Below are 21,440 nucleotides of genomic sequence, written 5' to 3'. Positions count from 1 at the left end.
GCGTCAGAGTGTCTCCACTTCCCGTGTCGGCGCTTGCTGATGACGCACAGGGCCAGGCAACTTCCGGTCTAGGGCTAGAGGCGAGGCAGTCCTCGCGTGCTGTGGCTCTGAGCGTCACGGACTGGTGACGCAGGCGTCGTGGCGCCGTCCTGGGCGAGTCCTGCTCCGAGAGCGACAATGGGTTGGGTCGATCTCTTTGAGGCCGATCGGTGGACGGAGGCGACCGCACCCTTCGTGCGGCGCCACCGCCGGGCTAGTCTGCTCGAGGGGCGGCCGGGTTGTGGTAGAAGAGCTGCGTCCTCCCGCGGTTCCCGGGGGCCCGCGACGGACCACCGCGCCGCGCTGGTGCTAAGGCCACACCGCGAGCGGAAACCTTCCGAGCCTGGGGAAAGAGCGTCGGGGCTCGGGCTGCAGGAAGCCCCGCTCCAGCCTGTCCACGCGAGCGAATCTGGGATGATCAGACATTTTCCTTGGCATTTTTCTGTCGTAACAACTTCTCTGCTCAGGAGTCCAGTCACTCGATTCACTCCCATTTTGGAACCGCAAATAAAACCAGTTAAGGACTTTTGTTGTAATTTGGGGGCGGGAGTCAGTGCTCCAGAAACTCGCACATGCTCGACAAGCGCTCTACCAGCGACATGCCCAGTCCTTTTTGTTGTTTCGAGACAGGATCTTGCTAATTACCCAGCCTGGCAGGAATTTGTGATCCTCCTGCTTCCGTTTCCCGCCTTGGATGACACGTCTGCCCCATGGGCACCTGGCTGATTTTGTTTTGTTGTTTGGTACCAGAGATTGAGCCCAGAGGTGCCTAATGACTGAGCCGCATCCCAAACTTTTTAAATTTATTTTGAAACATGGTCTTTCAAAGTTGCTTAAGACCTGAGAAAGGTCTTGCTAAGTTGCTAAGGTGATCCTCACCTCAGCCACCTGAGCTGCTGGGACTACAGGCGTTCAGTCACTGTGCCTGGCTCATAACTTTAATACTTTTATTTTTTTAAGAGAATTTTTTAATATTTATTTTTTAGTTTCCAGTGGACACAACATCTTTATTTTATTTTTATGTGGTGTTGAGGATGGAACCCAGCCCCCACACATGCCAGGCGAGCACTTCACCACTGAGCCACAACCCTAGCCGTAAGTTTTAAAAAAATCTTTATTATATTGACTTATTTTTATGTGGTGCTGAGGATAGAACCCAGTGCCTCACGTGTTTGAGGCAAGCGCTCTGCCACTGAGTCACAACCCCAGCCCTTATAATTTTGTTATTTAAACGTGTACAAAAATAGAGCAGGGAGAGAGCTTCACAGTGTGATGCTATTGCATTATTCTTTTGAAAAGATGCTTTTCAAATCCATGGGCAGTTTTGTTTTTCAGGGTCCCTAAGTCTCAGTCTACAGAATTCAGAACTTTCCTGGGAGACTTGCTAAAATGGGACTAGCGTTCCATCAACATCCTGAATCATTTTGAAGAGACTATTGAAATTAACCAGCCATGGATTTGAAATGGAAAAATGCAGAAGACTAACAAGAAATCGACAAGGGCATAAAAAAAGTTGAGGGGTATTGGGATTCTTTCCCCCCTGGAATGAAATGCTTACTTCCCAAATTTTAGTTACCGGAGAGCCTTTATTTTTTCCCCTCCCTCCCTGCCAGAAACTGGTGAAGGCAATAAGAAACCGAGTTTGATAATTTTGTTAGCATAAATGGAGGAGATACAAAGGAGAATGGAAGAAGTGCACACTTGACATTGATTCCACTTTTGCAGAACATGAGCCACTGACCATGGCTACCTTAGTTGCTTCATTTAGACAAAAGTAACCAGGAGGCATCCACAGGATTAATTACACAGTACCAATTTATTACCAGATTGGAATTAACAGGAATTCACCTAAGTTTTATTTAAAAGAACCAAATTTTTTGAAAGCATTAATCTAGTCACATAAATACTGAAATAGGTGACACACAAAACAGCATAAACGTTTTGTATGATAGTTCTCCACAGTCTTGTTTGGTATAAAGCAAATGTAATTTGGCTCTGATGCAGGCAATTACTGATATGATTATCAAGTTTTTCAGCGTGGGAATGTCACCCTACTGTAGTCCTCTGGGATGGAGTCTACAATACCCTGAAGGCAGGAGCATATGTCTGCAAATAGTTTAGAAATTGCAAATGAGCTGAATGCACTTTTCCACAAATGAAAACAAAAAACAAAAGACTTATCAAACTGAATTTGGATGTCTGAGTAATGGTCCAGCAACTACCAAACCCAGAATCAAGAACCCCAGCAAAACAGGGAGAAATATCCCAGAGAGTGTGAAGTTGAAGTTTTCTGTACTGAGTTGCAGTTAGCAGCAGCTCACAATCAGCACGACCTGAAGGATCTGCTCTTGGCTCCTTAGACAGGGCAGAGGAACAAGGATGTTCATCAGGAAAGCTGGGATGTTCTCATTTTTTAATTTAATAGGTGGAGGGCATAGGCGTGTGGTAGAGCACTTGCCTACCATGAGCTAGGCTCTGAGTTTGATCCCACATAAAAGAAGTTCCAACCAGTCAGTGAACATATTTTAAGAAGGAATGAAGCCCTTGGTAGAAAGCCCCATCCCCATAAAAAAATTGGGACTGGGGCTGTAGCTCAGTGGCAAAGTGCTTGCCTAGCCTGCCTGAGACACTGGGTTCAATCCTCAGCACCACATTAAAAAAAAAAAAAAAAAAAAAAAAAAGTAAAGGCATTCTGTCTATCTATCTACAACTACCAAAAAAATTTAAAAAATTGATTTCTGTGATAACATAGGTGCTTACTTTTTCCAACCCAGGGTAACAGTGTAAATACTTCCAGACCTTAGAAAGCACAATGCTTGGAGCTGGGCACAGTAGCGCACACCTGTGACCACAGCAACTTAGCAGGCTGAGGCAAGAGGATGGCAAGTTTGAGGCTAGCTTGGGTGATTTAGTGAATCTCTCAAAATAAAAAATAAAAAGGGCTGGGATATAGCTTGGTGATGGAGTGCCCCAGCACCTAAACAAAACACACACACCCATCACTTGGACAGGTATAAAAGCTGCTGTGCCTCTGCTGTCCACTGACCCATTTTAGTGGTCATTCACAGGGAAGCTAAGCCCACAAGTTTCTGACAAGCATTTTAAGACATGCTACAAAGCAGCTCTATTTTGCTGATTTCTTTATGTAGCATTTTTTAAAACTGTCTCTGACTCACTATTCATTTTTCAAAAATTAAAGACACATTTTGAATTGTGCAAGTGTTCTCAACTTCCCAGCAGGCAGACTCTTAATGCTGATACACAGAAAATTGTGACTACTAGATTTTTAAAAAAGCATTTTATGCAGTTAGTAGTGGAGGTTTTCATTTTTCTCTTGTAGTGCTGTGGATGGAACCCAGGGCCTTGCATACTCTAGGCAAGTGGTGGACCACTGAGTTACTCCCCAGCCCCCATGGAAGTTGTTTCAAAATTTGAAATCTATATACCTCTAAGTATGGGTTAAGGAAGAAGCAGACACCCCATTGGGAAGGTCTGGTTGGTGTGCTGTTTACAAGGCACAGACCAAGGCCACAGGAGGAGTTACCAGCCCAGCAGTGGTCCAGCACCTGGGCTCCCACACCACATCTGTCATGGTTCCATAAAAGGCTAGACAGACATAATAAGAGGTCAAGCCAGGCCTTGGGTATGTCCTAGAAGGGCCAGAAGTAGGGGTTGGTGCAAGAGGGGAAGGAAGGTGGGCGTGGGTGAGGGCTTGGTGTTGGCCAAGCTAGGCTTCCACCATCTTCCTGCCCGGGATGCATGGAGGTCTCCAAAGCATCGTTACAGGAACTGCCTTGCTTGCTAGTGATTTAAGGAAATCAAAACAAGCTGAGCGCTGCTTTTGAAGCAGGAGGGGAGGGGTGAGTCACAACAGGCAGCTTCCTAATTCCACAGGCGACAGCGCACCAGAAATTCCAAACAATACTAGGAAGCCAGGCGCCTGGACCTCTCAGCAAACTCAAAAGTGTCTGCCCCTCACTCCGTCAGAGCTTGGTAGCATGTGCTTGGGAGTGGACCAGGCCTTGGTGCAGATCAATCTAACAGCACCACCCAAATGCCACCTCCACCTTTCTCTTCAGTTTTGGGGGAAAGCAGAAGAGGAAGGAAACAGAAACCTGGGCAGAATCACACAGGAAAACATCTTCACAGTGGAGGTGACCCTGCGTGCAGGAGCACACAGCTGGCCCATCCTCACACACAGGCCAGCTTCTTTAAAAAGGCGGCTTGTGGATTAAAAGACCTCATTTTGATCCATCATCATGAAAAACCTTTTCAAGTAGGTGGAAATAAATGAGGCATAATTATTGCTCTTTGTTTCTGGGAGTTTACTTCTGGGAGGAACTGTTTTCCTCTTCCCCAGCTGAGAAACCAACTGGAAAACCAGTGAGCTGATGATGGTTGCCCCTAACCTGACGAGTGGTGAGGGGATAAGCCCGGGAACAGTGGGTGCCAGTGGCTGCAGCCCACAAGCCCAAGCTCAGGGCACAGAGAGGTTTCAGACTGGCTGGCCAAAGAGTGCATGCACCCAGGTCAGACTCCAGCAGGATGAAGGGCAGAGCCAGTGCCAGCTTGGCTGCAGCTCTAGTACCCAGTTGAGACTCAGTCCGCCCAGTGGCTGGGGCGCTACCATATCGTGGTCCCTCGGGGGCAGCCATGGCCGTGTGCCTGAACATGGCCACCTGACACATCAGGTCCACAAGCCATGTGGCTGCAGCTTTGTTGGAAAGTCGAGTGTCACGCAGCATAACCTGAGTGCTAAGTCCTCTGCAAGGGCTCCCCTGCTCAGCTGCCCCCCGCGGAGTCCAGCAGGGCAGTCCAGCAGATCAGGGACCTCAGAACAGCCTGCTTCACACACGAGATGTGAATGGAGCTAACCCCACAAAGAGATCTGTCCTTAACCTCCAGAATGAACCACCACCCCCCAGAGGTAAGGGGCATGGTGCCAGGATGTGACGGGTAGCTTTTCCCCTCACAGAGCAATTCAGTGGACAATCCCTGTCACACGATGTTGTGGCTATGGGGTCAAATGTCAGCCATAGGGCCCTCCATGAAGACAGCTCTGAAGCAGAGAGAGGAGTCTAGCCCCCTCTCAGCAGCTGAGACCTCTGCTTAGGGACCTGTCCGCCTGCTCAGTGTTTTGCAGGCTCCTGTGGCCTCTATGCCCAGGTCTGGCACCTGGGATGGTAGCCCACAGGGGAGACTGTGGCCAGTATCTGTGGATGGCTGGGGACCAGGCAGCTTCGGTGCCTGTGGTGGCTGGTGTGGGAGCTGAGGTCTCTGTTGGCACCAGGAAGGGAGAAGCTCATGTTGGCACTGGAGCCTGGGCACATGTGGCCCAGTCGTCCCTTCAGAGGTGGTGGGGTCTGGCCCAGCTACAGCCTGGTCAGCCTGGGGGTGCAGGCTGGTCCCTCCTCCAGTGCTCAGCTGTCAGTGGAGTCTGTGTCCCACGAGGGCTGGTCCCTGGAACCTCTGGCCCTCAGCCCACTGTGTAATGCAGGGGGCAGCCCTGGCTAGTTTCCAGGGATCATGCTGCAGCAGGGGGAGCATGCAGTGCCCAGGCAGCCAGGGGCCTCCCGTGTTCAGGGGTGAACATGCTGTCTGGGGTCCTGGGGACCCACTGGTTCTGTGTCGTCCTCGGGGACCCAGCTGGTGGCTGTGGCCAGGCTCTGCATGACTTCCTGCTGGTGCTGCCTGGCCTTGTTGTAGAGCAGGACACCCACCATCACGAGAATGGTGCCGACGGCTGACAGGCTGGTGATCTTGTTGCCGAAGACGATGATGCTGAGCCAGATGGACAAGGCGTGCTTCACGGTGCTGGCGACGCTGTGGCAACAGAGCAGAGGCAGGGGACGCTCAGCCCAGGCCACGTGCAGCCGGCCTGGAGAGTCCTGTGGGCACCCGGGTGGAGCTGCACGGGGCCTGTGGGAGACAGGGCGTCACCTGGTCCCTCCTTCCTTCCCTCTTTCTCTGGGGTCACTTTTTGTTATGAAAAATGTCAAACAGAAAAGTGGAAAAACATGGCAGCCAACAGCCACATTCCCAGCACCTAGATTTGGTGAATAGCTTTTGCTACATGTGCTTCTTTCTTTCTGTGTGTTGAGATATTTTAAAATAACTCATAGACATTGCACCATTTTGCCACTAAATACTTCAGCCTGTTCTCTAAAGAATGAAAGAAAGGGCCAGGCATGGTTGCACATGCCTGTGATCCCAGTGGCTAAGGAGGCTGAAGCACGAGGATCATGAGTTCAAAGCCAGCCTCAGCAACTTGACAAGGCTCTTAACAACTCATGAGACCTGTCTCTAAATAAAATACAAAAGAGGGATGTGGGTGTGGCTCAGTGGTTAAGTGCTTTGAGTTCAATCCCTGGTACCAAAAAAAAAAAAAAAAAAAGTACCCAGAGTGGATGCAGCTGAGGGGTGGGGCACTTGCCCAGCATGGGCCAGACCCTGGCCACCACCCCCGGCACCACACGCAAAAGGGATCCTGTTTGGTGCTGCACCTGCTACATTTCGAGTGCTCAGGAGCCATGTGTGGCCAGCGGCTCCTGTGCTGGACAGCACAAAGGCAGAAGGTCCCACTGTCATAGACAGTGCCATTGGCTGCTCTGTTGAGAAAAACACTCAGCCAGTCCCAAAAACGTCTCTAATGTCGACTTCTAGTAGAAACCTGTGGGACGTCTCCTCTCAAGCTCCCTGCACTTCACATGGTGCTGGTGCAGAATGGCCCGGCGACTGGGCACGACGGGGCACCAGGTGTCACCACGGAAGATGCCGGACTTCAGGTCTTCTCTGCGAAACACCTGGACACACTGTGCCTGCCTCTCGGGAAGTCTCTGCTTACCTGAATGTCACCGGGGAGATCTTCCCCATGAGGGCATATGCAGTGACACTCTGAAGGTGGAACAGGGCACCATCTGTCAGGAGCAGGATCACCATGTCCTGGCTGTAGCTGAAGCTTGTCCCGCTCCTCCCGATCATGGGCACGTCCTAGGGCCAGAACCAAAGGCTGCTCTGCTGGCCCGCTAAGGAGGGCGCAAAGGAAGGTCCCTGCAGAACTGCCACACTCGGGATCCCCCGCAAGCACACAGCCGCTGTCACGAGGGACGACAGAACCACCTCACTTCTGTGAGGACAGCTACCGCCAGAAGCCAACCAAGCCAGAAAGTGCTGCAGAGGGTCTGGGGAAACAGGGGCCTGCGCAACGGTGTGGTGGTGACCAGGGTGGCAGTCCCTCCAGGATTCAAACACAGGTCACTGCAGCATCCCGCAGTCCCACTGCCGGGAAAATACCCAAAAAGCTGAAAGCAGGGCCTCCCAGGGTGACGTATGACCGGAGTTCCCAACAGCAGCACTCTCAGGGACCAAAACAGGACCAACTCGAGTGGCTACGGATGGTGAGTGGACAAACCAGAGTGGTCTGCCTACACTTGGGGAACACTCGGCTTAAGGAGGAGCTAGGCTGGCACATGCCACATCAGAGAAGAAACTTAGAAAAGCTGTGCTGGGCGGCGGGCAGCCTGGGGACAGAGCGCCCATCGGGCGTGTACGAGACCTGGGTTCCATGCCCAGCACCACACATACAAAAAGGGTCGTGCTGACCCGACTCACAAGACAAGCACTGTGGGTCCCACCAGCAGGAGCCTCAGAGGAGCTGACTGCCCAGAGCAGAGAGGAGGTGGTGGCAATGGGGCTGGGGAGGGAGGGGAACCCTGGACAGGGCGCAGGTCTGGGCTGGAGAGGAAGTTCTGGGTGGGCTGTGTGATGGACACCGGGAACATGCTCTGCCTAGTGCCCCTGGACTTGACAGGATCGAGACAGGAAGCTCTTGTCCTGTGTGTTTCATCACGATAAAGAAATATGCAGACCCGCAGCAGCTCCAGCTCTGAGAAGGTGACCCAGGAAACGCCCTCGTGGGTGTACGGCACACAGGTGGGAGAAACTCGCCACTGTTCCCAAAAGGAGAGGGCGGGAGGCAGCCAGGGCCCCCAGCTGGGCGTGTCCATGGTGGAAGGAAAGGTCTGCACAGGCGTGATTCGTGCATGGTGCGTGCGTTGGCACACGCGTGGACTCACACCACCACGCACAGGTAAGTGTGCCAGTGATGCCAGGGAGGGCGGCTCGGGTTTCACTCCCAACACTGCCTGTTCTACAGCAGGCATTTATCACTTGCTGCACACCTGTGATCCCAGCGACTTGGGAGGCTGACGCAGGAGGCTGGCAAGTTCAAGATCAACCCCCACAACGTAGTGAGAAAAGTAAAAAGGGACGGGAGTGCACCTCAGTGGTAGAGAGCCCTGCATTCAATCCCCAGCACTGCAAAAATCAAATCCCATTAAAGAAATAATTTAAACAAATCTAAAAATCCTCACACAGATATCTCTGCAAGTTGCTGCAGCTGTGGGCAGCTCCTGTACGTACAGCCCACTCCAAAGCACATACCCCCCAGCCATCCACTCGCAAAGGTAAGTCATTGTGTCAGAAATTGCCAGAGAGATGGGGCCCAGCCACAGTGGGAGGCCCACTTCTAAAACCCACCATGAAGAAGACCCAGGCAGGGATCAGCATGGCCACGGCAGCAGCGCTGGTGTAGAACTGCAGCTCCGGGGCCCTGTGGGGACAGAAGACTCCTGACCTCCCCGTGCTTGGGGGCCGGGATTTCCCTGGGGATTTCACGAAAGAACACATCACAGTGCTGACACACAGACATGGACACCCATGGCTGCCCAGAACTGAGAGGGCAACGAGGACCAGGCTGGCTGTCAGACAGGCCTACAAGGAAGCTGAAGGGTCCTTTCCCTGAGTTTTCTTTTTCTATTTTTTTTTTTGGGTGGGGGGTGGGGTATCAGGGATTGAACTCCTGGGAACTTGACCACTGAGCCACATCCCCAGTCCTATTTTGTAATTTATTTACAGACAGGGTCTCACTGAGTTGCTTAGCGCCTTGCCTCGCTGTTGCTGAGGCTGGCTTTCAACTCATGATACTCCTGTCTCAGCCTCCCGAGCAGCTAGGAGTACAGGCATGTGCCACCATGCCCGGCCTTCCCCTACTTTTTGACAAAATACTTTCAAAGCCCCCTAAGCCACAGGGGAAACATGTCATGTCTTCCAGGAGCATCTGGAATCTTCTTTCTTAGCACTGGGGATTGAACCCAGGGGCACATAACCACTCCCTTGCCACATCCCCAGTCCTTTTTATGTTTTATTTTGAGACAAGATCTCACTAAATTGCTGAGGCTAGAGTTTGAACTCTAGATCCTCCTGCTTCAGCCTTCCAAGTCACTACGATCACAGGTGTGTGCCACCCTGTCCAACAGTATTTGGAAACTTAAATGGGCAACAGTCCTCATGGGCCTTACAAAACCAGATGTCCACCCTCTGTGATACTTACGAGAAACGGTATTTGTCCCCGCTGAGGAGCTTTTTTGAAAAAACATTCTGCAAACTAGAACAGAGAGAAGAGAAGGTTAAGGATGGAACTGAGTCGGCGCGGCCCTCAGGAGAAGGGGCTGGGCTTCCTGTTAGCAGTGACATTAATGGCCATGCCTGGTGGACAGCGCTGGGCACCTGCTGGGAGCAGGTGCCCCACCAGGGGTTCCAAGCATCTGCCTGCTGGGAGGTGGGCGCCATGCCGCCCCTCACAGGTGGGCAAGAGGAAGTACTCAGGGTCCTGTCTGGCCTTCACAAAACCCTTCTTGGATAAAACTCCCATGAGTCACAGCCTGCCTCAGTCTGGCACCTGGGGCTCTCAGAGGCGGGCTGTGACTGAACAGAACAGACTTCACCTACACGGAGACCCTGTGGGAAAACACAGCCAGAGCTCACGAACACCAGGCTGTGGGGACACACACGGCTGGGGTGCACAGGACATGTGTCTTCGCCAGCACCCAGCACTGAGAACTCAGCACAGTGTGAGCTGTGACTAAACTATGCCAGCACCTAGAGGACCAGCGATGTAAGCGCTCACTGGCCTGCCACGGGCCCAGACTAGGGCTCGGGCTCGAGATTCTGTGACCCTGGCCGGAGCCCTTCCAGAGGTTCCCAGCTCCGCCAGGCAATCTAACTGCCTTCCAAGATGCTCCGAGGACAGTCAGAAACCAGGACCTCGAGCACAGGATTTAGCAGGTTGCCTGTGAACATGAAGTCCTGCCTGCGTGTGAACAAGAGGCCTTCCTGGAAATCTGGCTGTGGACACCTGATGCCGTGATGCCCCTCCAACAAGCTGACAGAGACCTACCACACGCATAGGTGGTGTGGCCCTGGCACGCTCCTAGGACACAAACACAGTGCAAGAGAGTGGCAAGGGCTGTCAGGAGCTCAGGATGTGGCTCAGGTTGGAGCTCGGGTTGGAGCTGGGGGTGGAGCTCAGGTGGAGCTGGGGGTGGAGCTCAGGGTGGAGCTGGGGTGGAGCTGGGGTGGAGCTCAGGGTGCAGCACAGGGTGAAGCAGGGTGGAGCTCAGGTGGAGCTGGGGTGGAGCTCAGGTTGGAGGTCAGGTGGAGCTTGGGATAGAGCTGGGGTGGAGTTCGGGGTGCAGCTCAGGGTGGAGTTCAGGGTGAGCACCCCAGTTCAACACCAGGACCAAAACAGAAAGATGATTTCTGTCTTTTAGAGGCAGCTGCACTACTCAGACTTGCCAGCTCTTCCCTGCTGTGAGGAGTGCCGACCTGCTCCTGCTCCTGGAAGCCCGGCTGCTTTTCCCTACCTCACTCAGAAATGAGAGGGACCCAGCAGCGGTCAGTAACCCTGAGAGAAGGTTTTGCAGGGTTGACAGCGGGTGGGGAACTACCTGCTTTGCACCAGTCAAAACAGTGGCTGGAAGGCGTCCTGGCCTCTGTCTGCACAGGACCCCAGCAACACTGCACACCTCCCAGGGCCTGGCTATGTGGCAGTTTCTTGCCACCAGAGGTAGCCTCTTTGCAGCTGAACGTGGATGGCCACTTAACCAGGAGAGCAGACGCACCTGTGAGCACCACCATGACCCAGAGCCTGTGCGTGGCTCAGCCTGAGGCCTGGTGATTGTCAGCTTGAGCAGCGTCTGAAGTAGGACTGCATCCTCAGGGTCAGGCTTGCTTCTGAGAAGAAGGTGCCTCACTGGGGACTTACCGCTTTGCTATTCAGGAAAAGGCACTGGGAGCTCTGCTGAGTCACAGGAGTGACTCTGAGCCAGCCTGGGCGTGAATACCCGTGAATCCAGGAGGAGGGCCAGCGCCATTTCCAGGCACCCCCATCACCTTTAGAGACTCACCAGTCCATGATGTTGGTGGACAATGCAGCTGAGAAGCCCAGGATGTTGAAGCTCATCTCAGTGGCTGTGCACAGGGCCAGGCCTCCCATGACGGGGATGAGGGACAGGTTTACCAGCAGTCCTGAAGGGCAGGACGCACAGGGGACTGGCCCAGATCCCTCCAAGGGCCCAGGCTCCTCCCACCCCCTCGGATGACAGGTGGGGCTTTCACTTTGACTCAAAAACAAATGCCACCAGCTCCTCAAGACACAGGGAGACAAACCAAGAGGAAGCCCAAGTAAGGCCCACCCTGCAGCAGCCTGCACACTGGGGCCCTCCTCTGTGAGGGGTGTATGCTGGGCCTCAGAGACCTGAGATCCACAGACACGCTCTGGCAACATGGAGAGACATGGGAGGGTCCCCAGAAACGACTGCCCGTCCTAAGATGAGCCCAAGTGCTGAAGCTCAGGGAGCATGGTGGAGCAACCCTAGGAAGCTCACCTACTGCCCACTGGAGACAGGCCCCACCCCGGACACGCTGCTGCCTGTCTCTCCACCAGGCTGGGGCATGAGGCACAGCTCCCTCTGACCTGCGAGCACCCTACTCCTGGTAGGCACAGGAGACATCCGTCAGGTGGCCCGTGAGGCACTCATGACCACTAAGCGAACATCAGGGAGGGGAGGCGAGGGGCTGGCACTTTGTGACCCCAGGGCTATAGCTGCTCTGAGCTGGAGCACACTGCAGGGAGGACAGGACGGTGAGCCCGGCTCCAGGGCCACTCACCTGTGTACTCCCCCAGGATCATCCGAGACATGATCACGGTGAAAATAGGGGCAGAGCTCTTCACTGTCTCGGCAAAGGAAACTGCCACGTTCTTCAGGCTGACCAGCCCCAAAACCACTGTTGCGAACCTGACAGCAAGCACGGGCATCCTCAGCACTGCACTTTGGGTCAGACCAGCCTCACCAGCACCATCCTGCTGGCCACGGCTTAGCACCCTGAGTGTGACTCCCTCAGGCTGCAGGACACCCGGGCAGCACCCTGGGAGAAGGCACCTTCCCTCCAGCTGATGCTAAACTGGTTCTTGACAAAGGATCTGCTGAGGACACATGGCACGGAGATGCACAAACTGCCTCCTCAGGCCCAGGCCCACACTCCCCAGCAGGGCCACCAGCCACCGCCGGCAGAAGCACGCCCACCATCAGTGGTCAGAGGCATCTCATGCCTGGAGTAACTGGACACTCAAGCGAGTGCCAGTCTTTACCTCATCAGGCCCACAAAGAGCATGGTCACGATGAAGTTGGGTGGGTAGGCCAGCCGGGGCTTGTGCTGGTGTAGGCAGCAGGGCAGGCACATCTTCACACACCCGATGACCGTGGTCGACAGCATCTGCACGGCACCTGAGGGGCGCAGGGGCCACGCTGACCACACTGCCCACTGAGCCCTCCGCCCACATTCCCTCCCGGCCGGGCACTACCTAGCATGCTGGGTTCGCCCTCCAGCAGGGACAGGATGTACTTGTTGAGGAACAGCGTGCAGAAGCTGAGGAAGAACCAGAGCGACAGGTAGCTGAGGGCCCGCGGGCTCCACACGCCCAGGCCTGACTCGAGGACTGTGGTCTCCGTGATGGTGACAGTGAGCAGACTCTCCTCTGGGCTGCCCTCGCTCCTGGTGAAGGCCATCTTCTCGCTTCGGTGACCGAGAAGAGCGCCCCAGGCTAGAGCCGACTGTCCCTTGGGCTCCTCTGCAGGGTCGGGAGCGCTCTCCGGAGCCTCGGGTTTGGTGGAAGATGACATGCTGGGGTCCTGCCCGGGAGAACCAGCTTATCTGGAGGGCGGGCAGCATAGGTCACGGCCACTGCCCAGGAGCGAGGATGATGGCAGAGGAGAGGACGCCGTGGTCCCGGCTGGCACGAACATGGCCCCTGACACTGCCTCTCCCCAGCAGGGCGTGGAAGCAGAGGCTGGGCTGCTGAGGAAAGGAGCTCGGTTACCACGAGAAGCCCCAGAGCCAGCGCTGCCAGGGGAGCTGAACAGGGCACGTGCACTCAGGCTTGTCTTCAGATCAGCATAGAGTCCACTGCCCCTGAAAAATGTACCAACTCCAGGGTCCTCCTGCCCAAAGCTGGCCACACCCAGCTGACCCTCCTCTCCCTCACACAGCAGATCTCTAGCAGTCCTGAGGGCTGTGTCCACAGTGTAGGCCAGGCTGACCTTGGCCCTTCCTCTCCCACCCCACCCAGAGCCCTGAAGGCCTTGGTCACGGCAATAGCTCAGCCTCAGTGGTCACCCTCCTCTGGGCTCTCCCTCCTTCCTGGCAGGAGACCAAGACTGCCTGGCCCCCAAGACTCTGCTGAGCTCCATGGTCTCCAGGCTGAGGCTGCCCCTGCCCGTGCCCTGCCTCAGGCCTGTATAGCCATGCTCAGCCAGAGGGCCACTCCTACAGCTGTGGACAGGGCCAGATATGCCCACCTTCTCCCTTATGCCAGGGGGCTCTCCTAGTTCTTGCTCTATACAACCCTCGGTGACAAAGACCTGCTCCATCACAAGGACCAAGGTCCCCCTTCCAAAGTAGACTCAAACCTGCGTCCAGGGCCCCACCCTGACAGAGCCTCTGGAGAAGACTCCTGGGTCCTGGGTTCCTGCCTTGACACCTGGCCACACTTTCTTCTCTGGGCTCAGCTTTGCATTTAAAAGGGTGCCTTCACCTTCCCTTGCTCTCTCAGTCACCCGGCCTGCAGCAGGGTGGCTCTGCTTGTCCCTGACCTCCCCAGGTCCACCTCGGGACAGCCCCACCCACACCTCACCTCACCTCATGGGTGAGTCCTACGCTGCGGCCTCCCAGCTCCCTGCTCATCCACCTGTGTGCTCCAGGCTCCCCAGACAGTGTGACTGGCGACCCTTCCCTGCTCCTGGTGCAGGGCAAGGCTGGAGGCTCTGGGGTCACCCCCCACCCAGCTCCACCTATCTGTCCAGCTGGCTATTACTGTGCCAGCAAACCGCAGTCTCTCTCAGCCACCCACGTGCGTGCGGTCCCGCTGCCCCAGGGTGAGGACGGCTCATCCAGTCCACGCTGAAATGCGTCTCCTCATTGTCCCAGCACAGCAGCACCATCTGCCCTGGTGACAATGGTGGTGGCTCTCTCCTGGGCTCTGGCCTGAGATGGGGACACAGGGAAAGCTTGCTCTATCCCACCCCTTCCTACCGGGTGCAGGGCTGGCTGGAGGTAGACCGGTCACCTTGCCATCATCCAATGCCCTGGGCACCCTGGGGGCTCCTTTCTGAAGCAGCTAAATAGCCCGTGGGACTAGCCAGCAGAGCCCTCTCCAGATGGCTGCCCACACGCCTTCACCAGCACACCATTGCCAGGGGGCTGTTTCCCAGCCCCTTGTGGGTGCCACCTTCCATGGCCGACCCAGATCCTGATAAGGAGACCAAGCGGCACCCTGTCCCTCCGGCCTGGGACCTGTCACGCAGGCGCTGCCTGAGCTTGGGGGAACAACACTAGCTCCCACCGTCCCTGTTCTCTGCAAGGGAAGACGAGGTGCGTGGGCTTCCTGTCTGGCGACGGAACACACTCTGGACTCAGAGCACAGGCTCTCGGCTCACCCTTGGCTGAGCAGCTCCCCCTGCCCGGAAGGTCTCCCACGTTCCTGCTGAGGAAGGCACGGCATTCCAGACAGAGCTGCCCCAGCAGCAGGTCATGCTGGCCCCAGAGCCCAGGGCCCTTGTCTCTGCTGAGGCCATGAGGCTGTGTGACATGGGCAGCGTCATCCAGGGCTAGAGGTAGCCTGACACCTGCCCTCCCCCTGCTCACTCTGGTAGTGAGACACCAAGGGCCCAGGGTGCCACCTGGGACGCTCTGTTCCTGGCCAAGGCCTCATACAGGAGCCAGACGCATGGTCCCTACACCTCACTACCGCAGCGTTCCCTGAGAACAGGCTGCTGTGCCACTCCTCCACCAGCCAGCACCTGGGCCACACCAGCACCCACAGGGTGAGCTCCCTGGCCATCGATGTGCACAGGACAGCACAGGAAGTCATCATACAGACCCCTTCTCCCATGCACCCGCTGCATGGCCTCAGTGCCAGCAGAGAGGCCCACAGCACCTTGAGAACGCCCCCTCACTCGTGCTCAAGGGTGGACAGGCGGACAGCCACTGTGCCGCGCCACCCCTGGCACCCAGGCCCTGTGCACATCGCTGCCCAGGGTAGCTGGCAGGACAGAAGCAAACAGATTCCAGAGACTCTGCTGGATGTGACCTTTCTAGCCAGAGCAGGTGACAGGAGCAACAGGCGAAAATCACCCAGGCACTTTCTAAGCCAGGTTTAGCAAGAGCAGGCAGCCCCCGAGGTGTGCTCCCCTGCGGCTGAGAGGTCTGTCTGGAGCTCCGCGGAGTCACTCAGAGCAAAGAAGAAAACAGCCAGTGTCTCCGCGGAGGAGCTGGCAGCGTGCTTTCACAGCCGCAGGCCAGGAGGGAAGCCAGGGCGGGCTCCCCTGCCAGGGGCTCCCGAGACTGAAGGGGCTCCCCGAGACTGAAGGGGCAACTCAGGCTCCAACAGGAGTCGAGGTGAAGAAGCCCACAGGCCCAAGGCGGGACGGTCACACACCAGGTCCCCATGGGTCTCCTCAAGTCCAGCCACTCTGCCAGGACCGCTGTCAGATCTGGGAACACATCGCCATGGGACACTGCCCGACAGACGAGAGGCGCAGGGTAAGGCGAGCGGCCCTGGGCCCACGCCTCTCTCCCGGCACGCCGGCTCAGCAACCCTGGAGAGGGCCCAGGTCTTCGTGGTGCTTGATCTCCAGTGCGCACTTCCTGGAGGCCGAGGGGAGGCCGAGCTCCCTCTAATGCTCGACTTCTGGGACCAGTGCATCCTGCTACCCAGGGCTTGCCTGAGCCACTCAATGCATGAACTCCATTCTACCCCAAAGAGGCACCCGGCAAGTAACAGCATATTCCTATCACTCAGGAAATTCCAAAGGTTTTAAGAGTCCTGTGCCAGGAACTAAGGACAAAGACCAAAAGTAATCTCAAGATTATCTCAGGCCCCCAAACAGCTGAAGTCCCAGGAGAACTGCAGGTGTGACTGCCAGCTGCCAGGATGCAGGATGGAGGGAGCGCCTGGAAGCCCTTCCTGCAGACCCACTGCCCTGCCCTTGCTCCTGCTCCCTGGAGTTGAGACTGGCCTCCGCTGCCTGTGGAAGACCCCAGCAGAAAGGTGGGGTGTGCCAGTCCCTGGCTGCCTGCATCCCTGCAGCTATAGCCTCCACAAACTGGCCTTGGCTTGCTTTGTAGGGCTCGCTCAAAACAGACCCCTAGAGCAAGGCTTGGGGACAAAAGTTTGCACCAGGGGGGCCGGGGCGGAGAGGGCAGCAGGAGCAGTGGAGGTGGTGGCCACTCCCTCCTTTCTGGGAAACAGCAGAGCAACCCAGTGGACAGGGCGATGCCCACAGCCGCTGTTCCTCAGGCTGAGTTCGGAGCTTCCGTGTCCTCCCAGGCAATGGGCCACAGTGCCACCCCCAGGACAAGCGTGGACATTGTGGGACAGGCTCTCACTGCCTCCCTGTGTTCTGCTGTCCATCTCCTGAAAATGCAGAGCTGGAACCCAGGGAGCCAATGGCCTGCGCTGTCCAGCTGCTAGGACACACGGCCGAGTGTGCACATAGCCAGGTCCACCTGTCCTCCCAGTGAGGCAGTCTGTGTGCTGCTGGTAGCACCCGCGTGGTGACACAAGCCCATCACTGGCCATCGGCCAGATGGCACTTGGTGAATCTTGAGCTCCCCTCAGGGTCCAGGGCAGAGAGGAGCAGGTGGGGGACCTGGGCCTCTCAACAGACCCACCTGCTGCCCACCACATCTAGAGCAGGGCCAGGAGACCTCAGCTTCGGGATGCATGCTCACTCTCAGCATGTCTTCAGGACAGCTGAGCTCTCAAATGCTCACTCACCTATTATGACCCATAGGTGCCACGAGGAAGGAGGAAGGCCAGGTGAGGGTCAGCAAGACCCACAGGCTTTCGCCAGGCCGCTGTCCTTCCTGGAGGCCCTGGACAAGGGGGCTCTGCACCCACCTGGCCTCTCTTCCACCCCTGTGGCAGGAGCCTGCCGGAGCACCCTAAACACCAGTGTGGACATCTGCGACAGAATTCAAGGAGGCTGGGGCCCAGGCAGCTGAGGGCTCACTGCTCCAGAAGCCCAGGTCGTGGGGGAGATGAGGAGGGGAGGCAGCCGCAGACCCCTGGCAGGCAGAGGAGCCGCCTCTGGGGAGTGTGGCAGGACCAGGACCTGCCAGGGGCCTGGAACAGGGCACCTGCACCTCCAGTGGCCTCCAGGGCCTCTTGGCAGAAACCAGCAGAGACGCACAAAGAAATGAGCCCGGAAAGGAAGGAGGGAGAAGAGCGAAGGGAGAACCTCAGCTGCCACAGACCTGAGACAGCCTCAGCTCCAAGAGGCCTCCACCAAGCAGCACGCCAGGGCCATGGACGCTGGTCAGAGAGGCAGAAGCAGCATCTCACCAGGTCTCACCAGGTCGCTCCTCAGCGACTGGGAGTGAGGCTCTGAGACCTGTCACAGCTAAGAAGCCAGGGAGCAGGAGGCGGGCAGAGCCCAGCTGGGGACCGGAGAGGCAGGAGCAAGTTCTCTTTGCTGAAACACTTCCGCTGTGGGGCCGGAGAACATTTAGATACAGATCAATGCTGAGGATCAAAGATCAAGGATCAGCAGCTACCAGGCCACCAGCAGGGAAGAGCGGCTACCTGCAGCCTTGGGGTGGACCCAGAGGCCTGAGGACAACAGTCTCTGCAGCTGCCAAACAGGACACCACCAGGCAGATAGACAAGCAGACAGAGCCATCAGGACTGACAGGTAGGGAAGAACCAAGCCCTTGCACAGAGCTTGGCAGCGGAGCTGCACCCTGCGAACCCTCTCCCCACAGAAACCAGGGCCTGCATCACCTGCAGGTGAAGGACAGGAACCTGTGGCCAGAGGCAAAGCTCCTGATGGGAGACCAAGACTTGAGCTCCGTCCACCCCAGAAGGGGTCTTCCTGCACCAGGGCAAACCTAACCCAGAAGGTGTCAGGCAGGTCTGAAACACATAAGTGGCGCAATCCTGGCACCCACCCGGGGGGGACCCCGGGGGCACCACAGCCTGTAGACTAGTCCACTATGTTGTGTTGGAGTTAACTCCCACGGCAGACAGTCACACTGAGACCAAGTAAAATGTCAACGTCGAGGCAGGCAGAGGGTGCACAGGAACGCTCACATGGCTCTTCCCAAAGTCCGAACTTTTCTTAAAATACCAAGTTTGAAGTCTGGGTGTAGTGGCCCCATGCTCAGGAGGCTTAGGTAGACTGAGGCAGGAGGATGGCAAGTTTGAGGCCAACCTCAACAACTGAGCAAGACCTTGTCTCAAAATAAAATATAAAAAGGGCTGGGGGTGTGAGTCAGTGGAAGAGGACCTCTGGGCTCAGTCCCCAGTGTTTAAAATAAGAAACGAAACAAGAGACCATTTACTCTCTGAGTCCCTCTTGCTGTGCAGGCACACAGTGAAGAGGTGAAGATCAGTAGCTCCTCCTGGGGTGAGGGCAGGGGTCCCTTTCCACCTCCTCCTGGGGCAACCTCCTCTCTCAGGGTCTGGAAGCCAGGCCTGCACAGACCCCCGCCCCCGCAGGGGGTATGGGGTCACCTCAGAGGCTGCCTACTCCAGCCTCACCCCAACAATCAGGGATGAAAAGTCAACCCCCCGAGACAGCACTTCAAGCCCACACTGACCAAAGTCAGTTCCAAAATTTTTGCAAGGTGACATGGGGACAGCAGGCAGCAGAAGTGAACCAGGAGCAGCCACCTCAACAAGGTGTGAGTGACCGAAGGAAGGACACTCTTCCACCTGTGCCTGGCTCAGCCTGGGGCTTGGATCCTGCGCAGCATCCACTTGGGGAGGCCACAAGACCCCTGGGGGTTTGTCAGCCCCTCTCAGGCCACATGGGGTTGGGCCAGAGCTACACAGTCGAGCAAAGCATGGAGTCCTCACTAGATTGGGCCCACCACCCGTCTTGGCCTCAGTGACTCAATTCCTGTTCTGCAAAGGACTGAGGTCAGCAGCCGTCTGGTACACAAATGCTGGAAGGGCGTGCATGGCCAACCTCACCTGGGGACAGAGCTGCTGGAGTTGGGGAGTGGGCGTGCTGCCCACCTGCTCAGGCCAGAAATGGAGCAGGGTGGCTCCTGTCCCTCCCGCCCCAGCCGAAAGGATGTGTGCAGGCTGGGTTCACAGGGAACAAGCTGCACAGTGCTGAGCCCCAGTGAGCGGGCAGATGCTGGGCTTCAAGATCCCCGAGCTGCCAGCACTGCGTGCACAGGACCTGCTGGCCCAGAGAACGTTCTGGCCAACATCTTCACTGTCCCTAAATTCCAGGCCATGGACCCAGTTCAGAAGCTGTTCTGGAGCAAAGCAGAGGTCACCAGGTGTTCTGCCTGACTGGTCTCCATTTTTGGTGAGGGTGTCGGGGCACATCCACGCTTGACAAATCCTGCTCATGGGGTTCAGAATCCTCACCTGAGTGGCTCCAGCCTCTGCCTGGCCTGGGGCTGCCTGCTAAGCTCTGGTCTCCCAAGCAGAGACTGGAAGACCCCGGACATACACACCAAGTAGTGCCCGAGTAACTCAAGCACAGAGTGCGGACAGATGCTGCCCGCCACCCTTGGCCAGGATGCCAAGTTTCAGCACACGGCTGTGCCCAGCTCCAGCAGGGGGACACCAAGTCCATTTTTATTCCTTTTCTCTTCTACGTTCTCTAATTTTTCTACACTGAAAATGGATAATGTTAACGTGAAAACCTTACTATTTCCTCTGTTTGTTTTCTTCAGTACTGGGGCCTGAACCCAGGGCATTCTACCACTGAGTTACACCCCCGACCGACCCTTTCTAAATTTTTACTTTTGAGATAGAGCCTTGCTGACTTGACCGAGCTAGCCTTGAACTTGCCAACCTCCTGCCTCCACTCTCCCAGTCACTGGGGTCCCAGGCGTATACCACCATGCCCGGCTGGCACTTCTGTCTTAATGTCCCCTTTAATGTTAATAGTTTCATTCGGTGTTAAAATGTTATTTGAAAAAACTTATAAAGTACACTGAACTTGGGGGAAAAGGACCTTTAAAAAAGCCACTGAATAAGAAATTCCTGTTTGAACAGTGGTGCTGTACTTTTTGTTTTATTCTTTTGTAGAAGCCTGCAAAGATGTTCCCTGCTCAGAGAACAAATTTGCGGGGAACTGCCTGTTTGTCAGAATGCCGGAAACACGACGGTTAAAGCAGACTCCCCGCGCGGGGACCTGCAGCTCTGGGCCTGGCTGGGGCTGCGCTGCCACCTCACAGGGCCCTGCCCTGCACCGCTGTTCCAGTTTCCCAGCGTGTTGCCCTCCCGACGGAGGAAGGGGCGACTTCGCGAGGCACATGCCATGGGGCCTTGACCCCTGTTGGGCACTCCCCACCCGCGTCCCCGGCCCCACGTGTCCAGGTCCACCGATGTGGTCCAGGTCCACCGCCCTACTAGTGTCCCGGGTTCCCGAGACCCCGCCCCCGCCCTGTGTCCCCGCCCTACCTGTGTCACCGGCTCCTGAGACCCCGCCCCGCGCCCTACCTGTGTCCCCGGCGCGCGTGGCCGCCGCAGGAGGAACCGAGGCCGCGTCTCCGCGCGGACGACCGCAACGTAGTTGCGCGCGGGGCAGAGAGGACCGACCGGCGCGGGGCGCGGGGCGCGGGGGCCGCCCGCCCGCAGGGGTCCCGGGCAAGGGCCGACGCGGGGCGGGCGGCGGCGGCGCGCCGTCATTCGTGCTTGCTCACGTGCTCGGCGGACACCGCCCGGGGGCGGCGGGCCGGACCCGCCCACCACCGCGGCCGGCCGGAGAGGGGGCGGCGCTCGTGCGCACCGCGAGGCCTCGCGGGAGGGGCCCGCAGGCCCGGGCTGGAGCGGGGACACGCCGCGGCGGGGGCCGGAGGTGACGCACAGGAAGCCGGCGCACTCCTCGCCACCCTGCGGGCGCCCGCCCCTCGGTGCCCCGCGCGCCTGGCCGTCCAGGAAGGCCGCGGCGGGACCGCCTCGCGGCCGCTGGGGCCGCCCCCGGAGCCACGCACCACGCCCGGCGCGCGCTGGTTGGCCGAGCCGCGGAGGACCC

At 56.9% G+C, this 21,440-nt stretch overlaps 1 protein-coding gene across 5 annotated transcripts; it reads right to left on the bottom strand.

Annotated features, from left to right (window-relative positions):
• Positions 1-1,836: 1,836 nt before the first annotated feature.
• Positions 1,837-21,228, bottom strand: Slc35e2b (solute carrier family 35 member E2B). Of its 5 annotated transcripts, none has more exons than XM_076841590.1 (9): positions 21,195-21,228; positions 12,743-13,233; positions 12,530-12,665; positions 12,049-12,176; positions 11,286-11,406; positions 9,431-9,484; positions 8,578-8,650; positions 6,884-7,029; positions 1,837-5,862 (listed from the first exon to the last, which is right to left on the bottom strand). In XM_076841590.1, the coding sequence occupies exons 2-9, from the start codon at positions 13,059-13,061 to the stop codon at positions 5,619-5,621; spliced, it is 1,221 nt and encodes a 406-aa protein (XP_076697705.1). In that variant the 5' UTR covers positions 13,062-13,233; positions 21,195-21,228; the 3' UTR covers positions 1,837-5,618. The 5 variants fall into 5 exon arrangements, with proteins under 5 accessions (XP_076697705.1, XP_076697703.1, XP_076697704.1 ...); XM_076841588.1 differs by lacking the exon at positions 21,195-21,228 and adding an exon at positions 20,906-20,992 and having other exon boundaries at positions 12,743-13,236; XM_076841589.1 differs by lacking the exon at positions 21,195-21,228 and adding an exon at positions 20,906-20,988.
• Positions 21,229-21,440: the final 212 nt, after the last annotated feature.

Source organism: Callospermophilus lateralis, chromosome 7, assembly GCF_048772815.1.
Source record: "Callospermophilus lateralis isolate mCalLat2 chromosome 7, mCalLat2.hap1, whole genome shotgun sequence".
Classification (NCBI taxonomy): Eukaryota; Metazoa; Chordata; class Mammalia; order Rodentia; family Sciuridae; genus Callospermophilus; species Callospermophilus lateralis.
This window is presented reverse-complemented; position numbering and strand designations above follow the sequence as displayed.

What these genes read in the sequence shown, in the direction of transcription:
- Slc35e2b (XM_076841590.1), bottom strand. Translation starts at nt 13,061, where the DNA reads ATGTCATCTTCCACCAAACCCGAGGCTCCGGAGAGCGCTCCCGACCCT. An exon ending in GATCCTGGGGGAGTACACAG is followed by an intron (nt 11,407 to 12,048) that starts GTGAGTGGCCCT and finishes CCTGCCCTTCAG; the next exon opens with GACTGCTGGTAAACCTGTCC. An exon ending in GGGGACAAATACCGTTTCTC is followed by an intron (nt 8,651 to 9,430) that starts GTAAGTATCACA and finishes CTGTCCCCACAG; the next exon opens with GGCCCCGGAGCTGCAGTTCT.